Source organism: Fundulus heteroclitus, chromosome 5, assembly GCF_011125445.2.
Source record: "Fundulus heteroclitus isolate FHET01 chromosome 5, MU-UCD_Fhet_4.1, whole genome shotgun sequence".
In the NCBI taxonomy this organism is placed as follows: domain Eukaryota; kingdom Metazoa; phylum Chordata; class Actinopteri; order Cyprinodontiformes; family Fundulidae; genus Fundulus; species Fundulus heteroclitus.
The window spans coordinates 35798694-35808668 of record NC_046365.1 but is presented as its reverse complement, the minus strand read 5'-3'; the positions used below and the strand labels follow the sequence as shown (position 1 = coordinate 35808668).

The following is a 9975-nucleotide window of genomic DNA, read 5'->3' as shown; positions in this document are numbered from 1 at the left end:
ATATCATTTTGAAGTAATGCAACTCTTACTTGAGTGCAGTTTTTTGCTTCTTTACCCACATCTGCACACAGACACTTTCATGTTTTCATGTAAATCCTTTGAGAGGAATTCTGGCACCAGCTTCTGATGAATAGCTCCTTCGGGGCCTGACACTACATGCCCACATCTGACTTCACGCCTGATGCAGATCAAAACGCCGCTTGAACCGGGGGTGGATTCTGTGTGTCAAAACAAAGAACCCGGGGTTTACGCTCTGGTAATTTTAACGAGCCCGATTATTATCTTAGCATCACATCCGCCACACACCGTTTTCCTCCATTCATGATCATCGTTCAGTCGGCAGTAGGTCTATGTTGTATCATATTTGTGCTACTATTATCAGCTTTAATTTATCTGGAAAATACGATGAATGGTTGTACTATTTTCCAAGACGAGAAATGAAATTGTCCATGAGGCAAATGGTCCCTAACAAAAATATTTCAAATAATAATAAATCAGACAAGTTCACATTGGCTAAAAAATCTGGGAAACAGATTCCCTTGAAAAAAAAATGTACATTGGTAAAACTATTACACTGTAAGATGCTTTAGGTTGACTTTACTTAAAAAAGTATGCCAACTTGATGCCTGAAAAAATGTGTTTTTAGTGAACTTAAAAAAAATTACGTGCAAATTCTGCACTTAAAGTTTGCAACTCTATGAACTTAATGATTTTGAGTAGACTTTAGAGCTCATCTGCTTGCAGGGAGCATCATGTCTGGATCCCAAGCTACTTTTCATATCTCCTTATTATGTTTCCATGTTGTGTTGTTACTCATGCAATTCTGCAGTGGCAATTTGACAAAACTTATCACTCAGGACACTGTGGTACTCGTTGTCTGGTTGAAACATATTCATCAAACAATCAGCAGATCACAGTGTTCAACTGTCCTGTATTCTATAATATTAAATACACCCATTAATCGCAACAAATTTGCTCATGGTTTTGTCTGGCAACACCCATGGACAAAAAATAAAAAATAAAAAAATGATCTAACAGTTTACCACACTTATTTTAAAAGTGTATAAAGAACACATTGCTGATAATTGAGTTCTGCTTTTGTGAAGTTCTTAATTAAATTGAATGTTGCGTTTTAGAGTGGGGGTGGGAAGGCGGTGTTGGTGCCAATCTCGAGTGACCTTTTGTCAGATAATAATAATAATAACAATGAAGCAAAAAAAAATAAAAAATACCTTGATGTTATCGTTGACCAAGACATGTAATTTAAATCCCATATTAAACAGGTTTTCTTTTTTCCCCTCCAGAATATCGGCAAAATTAGAAATATTCTGTCCTTGTCACGTTCTGGTTTGTAGAACCTGAAAACAGCCACACATAGAGCTGAGTTTAGGATGAGGAAACCAGAGTCTTTTACCAGACTGGAGCAGATGAATGATGAAGTCAGAAGCTGGCAGACAAAAGGAAGCTGGAGGACCGGGGCAGGACCAGAGTCTAAAGATAGGATGAGGGCAGAGAATAATCCAAGGGAGAATGACCACGGACCAGCAGGGAAGAGCTGACTGAGGAGTCCTTAAGTAGACAGGTGGAATGAGTCCCAGTTGATTGGTGATGGCAGGTGGAGATGATTGAAGGTGAAGTGGCAACTGCAAGCTTGGAAGGAGGAAGGTGCCATAAAAATGTCCATGGTACAGCAGACAAAGCTGCACCATGACAGTCCAGGACTTACGCTGAAAAACTACTGGTCCATGCATTTGTTACTTCAAGGCTGGGCTAATTTAATTCTTTACTATCAGGAAGTCCACAAAATGCAGTTTAAGCTGACCCAAAATGCTGCAGCAAGAGTTCTGATGAAAATCAACAAGAGGGATTATATTTCTCCAATTTTAGCTTTCCTTCTATTTTTCTCACATATAAAGCCCTTAATAATCAAGCTCCATCATATATCAGAGCTCTGATTACCCCGTATGTTCCTAACAGAGCACTTCGCTCTCAGACTGCAGGTCTGCTGGTGGTTCCTAGAGTCTCTAAAAGTAGAATGGGAGGCAGATCCTTTAGCTATCAGGCTCCTCTCCTGTGGAACCAACTCCCAGTTTTGGTCCGTGAGGCAGACACCCTGTCTACTTTTAAGACTAATCTTAAAACTTTCCTTTTTGACAAAGCTTATAGTTAGAGTGGCTCTTGTTACCCTGAGCTATCTCTATAGTTGTGCTGTGATAGGCTTAGGCTACTGGAGGACATCAGGGTATATTTCTCTCACTCTACTGATTTCTACTGTTCTCCAGTTTGCAATGCTTGTTATTTCATCTTTTAACTTTTTGTTCTCTATCATTTTTTCTTCATAGTAGGTACACATGGTCTGGCGTTCTGTTAGCTGTGACATCAACCAGAGGAGACAGATCACCTGCTATTACCATATAATTTCCAGGATTCCTGGACCAATGTGAACACTGAGCCTGGTTCTGGTTCTGCTGGAGGTTTTCCTCCCTGTTAGAGGGGAGTTTTCCTCTCCACTGTCACTTCATGCATGCTCAGTATGAGGGATTGCTGCAAAGCCATCAACAATGCAGATGACTCTCCCTGTGGCTCTACGCTCTTTCAGGAGGAGTGAATGCTGCTTGGAGACTTGATGCAACCTGCTGGGTTTCCTTCGATGGGAAACTTTTTGACCAACCTGTATAATCTGATTTTGTAAAGTGCCTTGAGTTGACATGTGTTGTGATGTGGCACTATATAAATAAAATTTATTAAAATTTATAATATAGATATATAAATTATTCTTTCTTTCTGGTGACATTATCTTACATCATTACCTGTAAGACCAAAAATTTGGTGTCATGAAATGATGTAGTTTTTTAAAATAAGGCCACACTTGTGGGCAAGGATCTCACATCGAACGCTATTTCGGTTGACAATGTCTCCACTTTGCTGTGGCTCACCTGACATATCGATGGCTATTTACATGGCTGACGACAAGTCAGAAACAATAGTACAATGGCTCTATTTAGTGCCGCTTTCACTTCCCTGCCACTCCAGTCTTCTCACTCACTTACCTGCAGGCTTGCTTCTTTCTGGACTTGTCTCGCTAGTAATAATTGGTTGAGTCCTACAACTCAGGCCAACCGCAGATGGCCACTAGCAGCTCATTTGCCATGTTAACTGGAATCAAGTTTGTGGCTGTGTGAGCTGTCTAAGTGCATCTAATGCACACAGTACAAATCTTTCAGTAATCAACCCCGCTCCATCTCATGATCAGCTGAACCAACTCTTACTTTTAACAGCTGATTTATGCAAACATTTAATGAACAGCTCTAACAAAAGAATCCTACTGTCACCATGGAGAAACCAGGGAAAGACAACCACGAGCATATGTAAAGAGACAAAATGAAAAGGGGGGAAAAAAAAACACCAGCAGCAACAATATGGAGCAAAACTGTTCACACTAATGGAGAAAACTATAGGGCAATACAGCTAGAGCAGGGGTGTCAAACTCATTTTGGTTGAGGGGCCGCATTCAGCTTTATCTGATCTCAAGAGGGCCACACGAGTAAACTCATTGCAAGATTAAATAGAACTAATAAATGTGGACTTATTGTTGATTTTTATATTAAATTCATTTCACTTTTACACAATATATTATGAATAACCTCAGCGTTTTTAAGAAAAGTATGTACAATTTCAACAAAACTTTTACTCAGTTAAACATTTACTTGTGCATTATGCATAAGAACTGATCACAGTGGTTGTACAATGTTGAAAAACATTTATTCACATTTTTTGGAACTTAAAAACACTGTCCTACAAGACAATACATCAAACAGATAAAAATTAAGAAATGATTTAAATTTTTCCACACCTGAAGCTTAATCTGCCAATTAAAATACAGCGCCCCTCGTGGACAATATAGGAACTGCATATTTTCAATTAAACAAAGTACATGTTTTTTTCCCAATAATTGTTTTATCATTCTCTTCCTTTTATCTCCTCTTTCTTTCACCTTTTCTTTTTTCTTCTTGTTCTTCCTTTCCTCTCCTACTTTCCCATTATAGTGTCCATATCATTTGAGATATTACTCGCATGAATCATAATAAAACTATTCACATTCATAAATCAAGCAGAGCACTATGGCAAAAGCAGTACTGCTCCACTTGTGAAAGTCAAATCTGATGAGCTCTTTTTGGCATTAAGACAAAAATTCTTATTGCCACATTGCCAGACAGGACACTGGGAAAAAAAAAAAAAAAATATATATATATTTTTTTTAATGATAATGCATTAAGCCACAGGGCCGGACTAAATTGTTCGGCGGGCCGGATCCGGCCCGCGGGCCGTATGTTTGACACCCCTGAGCTAGAGTATTAAAAGTACATGAGTACAATATATGTACAAACATGCAAAATAAGTGGTGTTGGTCTTACATGAATTGTGCTTGGTCATAACAGCCAGTTTCATCTCTGCAGGTGGAACAAATCAAACTGGGCTGAAACAGAGTTCGTATCAGACTGGATCAGCAGAGCTACAGCCTAAAACGCAATGAAACTGCTGACATCAAAGAAAATTTTCGAGCAACTGAATGGATTTGTGTGTCATTAAAGGGAAAGAAGTTATGACTTATTGCAGCTTTAAACAGGTTTTCTATGCTAAGGTCATCTTAAGTAGTCTTTCCATAAAAAGTTCTAATTTGTGCTTTCACCATTGTGGCAAAATGAAACCGTGCTCACAGGTTCAGCATCTTTAACAATCGCTGTTGTCAAATCTAACCATAAATCCTTGGGGTCAGTATTGACTGAATGGTTACACATTTACTAGATGCAATTACCTGTTTTGCACTCCTGAAGATTATTCCTCCTGTAAACCAGCAAATATTAACCCTGTACCAGCTGGTACGAGCTTTGCCTTAGTTGTTGCACATTTCTCTTTTAGTCTATTTATGACTGAAGTCTTCAGGACAACATTTCGGTGTCTGACCTAAAAATGCCTAAGCCAACAAAAATTTTTGTATGTATGAAAATAATATATTTTTTTAGTCTTTGATTAATAAATGTCTAGAGCTGCACCTGATGTTCAGTTTGGAGTGCGATCATGTGAAAGTGCTGTACCAGAAGCATAAAAACTTTTGCTGTTGGTTTTAATTGATCAAATTCTTCATTTCAACATGCAGATAAAAACAAACTAAGGATGTTGGTTAAGAGTTTGTCTAAAATCTTTTAATACCTTTCTAATACTTTTGTTGGAACTGGATATTATGTTCATTATCTGTTTTGATTTTATTTATTTATTTTGCCATGATTTCAGGCGAGTTGGTAGAACTGTTGCCTTGCAGCAAGAAGGTCCTAGGTTCAAGTCCAAGCCTCATGTTTTTCTGCATAGATTCTCCTGGTACATGTGTTCTTTCTGGGAACTCTAGTTTCCTGACACAGTTCAAAAACATAACTGTTAGGTTAATTTGATGGATAAGCAGTATAGACAATGCATAGATTAATGGATAGTTTAAGCCCTTCAAATTCTCCCTGGTGTCTAATAAACAAAATTAAATTAGACACAAGGGGTTGAACAAACTCCTAGTGACTTTGAAGCTACAAATGTCCTCATGTGTTTTCAGAAAGGCTTGTTATTGGTACCTATAAGGTAAAAATTAAAACCAACACATCTGAATCAGCCTTTCTGAGCATCTGGCAAACTGAAACCCCTTTTTATAATGTGGATTTTGACTGGATTTCATTAATTCAGTTGTATTCTTATCCATTTTAATAATTTAATATTTTTGAATGTTTCTTTCATTAGTTTAAATGCATATTTAATTTAGTCTTAAAGCCATAGCTGGTAATCCTGTTCAGAAACACTTTTTGTTATACTGGGTGAAATGGTCCTTCCATCATGAAAGTAATTAATACTTTATGTATTCACAAAAACAAGGTTAAAAAATCAATCTCTGTGGGAGTTCCAGGTCTGTAAAAACTCTAACCAGTCTCTGCCTTTCGGTCCGAAGGGCAGGGATTGGTCAGAGTTCAGGTCCTGCTCTCATCCCCTTATATCCCTCAGGTACCGGGGTTATCACCTTATCTATTGGTTGTCCCACATGCCATCATTCTGATGTGCTCAAGTAACGCCAGTGTCCATGCTCTTTCCTTGTTCGTTTCGCCTTGCTGGATGCACATGCGCACTGCTAGTGTTTGTGTATCTGGTTAGCTTAGCAGTTAGCTTCAGGGTTAGTCATTCATTGTAGCTTCACTGCTCTCAACGTAGACTTTGAACATGACTGAGAATCTGAAGAAGCGAACCTGGTACACGTTTAAGAGAAGAAGAGGAAGGCCTCAGTAGAAAGAAATGAGACCAGAGAGGATTTGGCCCCCTGAGGAGAAGAAGAGCAGGTAAGACAGTCTTGTGCATGCACAATTATTCAAAAAGAGACTTGGGGAAACTTCCGGAAAAATTGTTGACTCTACCTTTAATTCAACAATTTCAGTAATTGTCATAGAATGTCTTCTTTTTATTTCTTATTTTTTTGTTGTGGTTAAGCAAAAAATCATAAGTGCTATTTCTTGAGATTTACTGTTTATGATCATGCTTTAATAAAACAAAAATTTCAATTAACGTCAGTTTAATTCACCTGAAGTCAGAAGCCAGGATTTGATCATGACCATTAATCTTTGTGTTCTTTTCAAGCAGCTAATCTCCCCAGAGTGAACAAAGGTCTCTGTACCAGCAGATGTTTACAAAGCTGGAGACAGCTCCCCTGTCCTGTACAGATAATATAATCTGAGCCAACCAGTAATATATATAACATATCAACTGCCTTTAACATTTTAAGAAAATTCAAACTCCACAAGTCCTTAACGATCCCTTTAAACACATACCTAAAAGCATTTCCTGAAATCAACAGCCTGTTAGATCCTCCTACTGCTGCTTGTTTGAGGCATTTCTTTGGTCCCTTCCCTTCAGATCTAGGAGCTTAGAGGCGGGTCTAACTGCTCACTGGCCTCTTTCACTGAAACAGTAATTCAGGGTCATTTATGAGGAAGTGAAACTCACAGAGTCCTGCTCATTGAGAGGAGAAATGGCGCAGTCAGCAGTTCAGCTGGACCGGGAAAAAATCTGTTGCTCGATCTGTTTGGATCTACTGAAGGATCCGGTGACTACTGCCTGCGGACACAGCTACTGCATGAACTGTATTAAAGACTTCTGGGATGGAGAAGATCAGAAGGGAACGCACAGCTGCCCTCAATGTAGAGAGACCTTTGGACGGAGGCCCGTGTTAAAGAAAAACACCCTGTTAGCAGAGTTAGTGGAGGACCTGAAGAAGATGGGACTCCAAACTGCTCCAGCTGATCACTGGTTTGCTGGACCTGAAGATGTGGCCTGCGATGTCTGCACCGGGAGGAAGCTGAAAGCTGTCAAATCCTGCCTGGTTTGCTTGGTCTCTTATTGTAAGACTCACCTCCAACCTCACTATGAATCTCCTGGGTTTAGAAAGCATCAACTTGTTGCAGCTTCTGATAAACTCCAGCTGCGCATCTGCTCCCGTCACGACGAGGTGATGAAGATCTTCTGTCGTACCGATCAGCAGTGTATCTGTTATCTCTGCTTGATGGATGAGCACGCAGGCCATGAAACGGTCTCAGCTGCAGCAGAAAGGATCGAGAAGCAGAAGGAGCTTGAGGCGAGTCGTGAAGAAATCCAGCAAAGAATCCAGGACAGACAGAGAGATGTGAGGGTGCTTCAACAGGAGGTGGAGGCCATTAATCTTTCTGCGGATAAGACAGTGCAGCAGAGTGGGAAAATCTTCGCTCAGCTGATCCTTCTCATCCGTAAAAGAAGCTCTGATTTGAAGGAAAACATCAGATCCCAGCAGCAAACTGAAGTGAGTCGAGTCAGAAAGTTTCAGGAGAAGCTGGAGCAGGAGATCACTGAGCTGGAGAAGAAAGACGCTGAGCTGAAACAGCTTTCAAAAACAGAGGATCTCAACCAGTTTCTCCACAACTACCCCTCTGTGTCAGCACTCAGTGAGTCTACACACTCATCCAGCATCAACGTACGGCCTCTGGGATACTTTGAAGATGTGACAGTCGCTGTGTCAGAGCTCAGAGATCAACTCCTGGACGTCCTGGAAGATACGTGGGCAAGCTTGTCACATACAGTCACCGAGGCGGATGTTTTACTGTCAGAACCAGAACCAAAGACCAGAGCCGAGTTCTTAAAATATTCAACGACAATCACTTTGGATCCGAACACAGCAAACGGATATCTGTTGTTATCGGAGGGAAACAGAAAGGCAACTTTGATGGGAGTAAAACAGGTTTATCCTGATCATCCAGACAGATTCACCGATTGGCAGGTCCTGAGCAGAGAGAGTCTGACTGGACGTTGTTACTGGGAGGTGGAGTGGGGGGAGAAAAGAGTTGATGTAGCGGTTTCATACAAGAATATCAGCAGAGCAGGAGATTCGAATGAAAGTGATTTTAGACACAATGACAAATCTTGGTCATTAAATTGTGACACCAAGGGGTTTTTATTTTGGCACAACAGAGGTAAAATTTCAGTCCCGTGTCCAGTTTCCTCCAGAGTGGGAGTGTACCTGGATCACACTGCAGGTATTCTGTCCTTCTACAGCGTCTCTGAAACCATGACCCTCCTCCACAGAGTCCAGACCACCTTCACTCAGCCACTACATGCTGGAGTTGGGTTTTATAATGACGGAGACTCTGTTGAGTTCATTAAACTAAACTAAACTAGACGCAGGTGGACTCGTGATGTAGACTAGATTTGCAAATTTGCATGTTTGCTATCGATGTTGTACTATTTTTTTTTTTTTGTTGCACTCTACTGTCAGATGTCCTGCATTGTTGGTATGACGATTAAAAGAGCAATAAGTAATACTGACACCTAGTGGCTCAAATCAGTACAACAGTGACAACAATCTAATATACTGTTGCTAGATGGTGTGTTGTTTTTGTGAAACTCTACTGAATTTCTACTTAAACAGGATACGTATATGATGTTTGTATTCTGTTTTATTTCTGGTCCGCTTCTCTTACTTACTTCCATGATAACAGGCTGGTGCTCTTTTGCCAACATTAAATACCAAATGCTGCGCTCTGTTTTGGGAACCAAGGGAACTCTCACATGATTGGCTCAGGAACCAGAAAGTAAACACAGGCTTCACTCTACACTGAAGTAGTTCCGGACCGCACCTCTAGGTTTGATGGCAGAAAAACTTGACTACGACATCATTGATGGAGAGGACCGATTGTTTATAGGGAATGATACTTCCATCCTGGGTGAGAAACTGCCGCACTTTATATTGTATTGGAATGCTGCCTTATTCCACCTGAAATCCCATTACACTGTCGTAAGCTGTATGCAACGAAATTTCCTTCTGTATGCACTTTGTACATACAAAATGACAATAAAGTTGTCTAAGTCTAAGAAATGGGAATGAATGTGGTTAGTTCAGCAGTAAATTTCTAATTGCTCCTTTAAAGTATTGGCATAACCTCAATTATAAAGCTTTTGATAGATATTTTATGACTACACTATTGAATATGTGTTAGATATTTGTTTATTCATATTTTAATGAATCTGTTAAATTCAATGAAAATGTCATTTGTTGCTACTTTATTTTTCCAAATCAACATTTAAATCAGATTTTAAATATTACTGTAGGTATTTCCTGGTTTGGTTAAATCAAGTAATAAAAAAAAAAAATGCATTTTCATCACATACCGGAGGAATCTTATTTGAAGCACTTTGCCGACATCTACTGGTCATAATCATGCCCACAAAACCTTTTTGACAGTAAAGTAAATCAGAACATTATTTTTTTTTTTTTTTTTTTTTTTTTTTTTTTTGACTTTTTATTTTTATTGAACAATTTAAACATATTACAAAAACAGTGCCATTGCCTTTCCACTGGAGAAAAGGGAAATATTAACTGCATGTACATACACATCAATCCACATAATTATCAACACACAGTCC

At 39.4% G+C, this 9975-nt stretch overlaps 1 protein-coding gene across 1 annotated transcript; it reads left to right on the top strand.

Moving 5' to 3' along the window:
• The first annotated feature begins 6997 nt into the window (after positions 1-6997).
• On the top strand, positions 6998-8725 carry LOC105931224 (tripartite motif-containing protein 16). The gene has a single exon (XM_012869815.3). The coding sequence runs from the start codon at positions 7055-7057 to the stop codon at positions 8723-8725; it is 1671 nt and encodes a 556-aa protein (XP_012725269.2). The 5' UTR covers positions 6998-7054.
• Positions 8726-9975: the final 1250 nt, after the last annotated feature.

Excerpts from the sequence above, each read along its gene's own strand:
- LOC105931224 (XM_012869815.3), top strand. The coding sequence starts at position 7,055 with ATGGCGCAGTCAGCAGTTCAGCTGGACCGGGAAAAAATCTGTTGCTCG.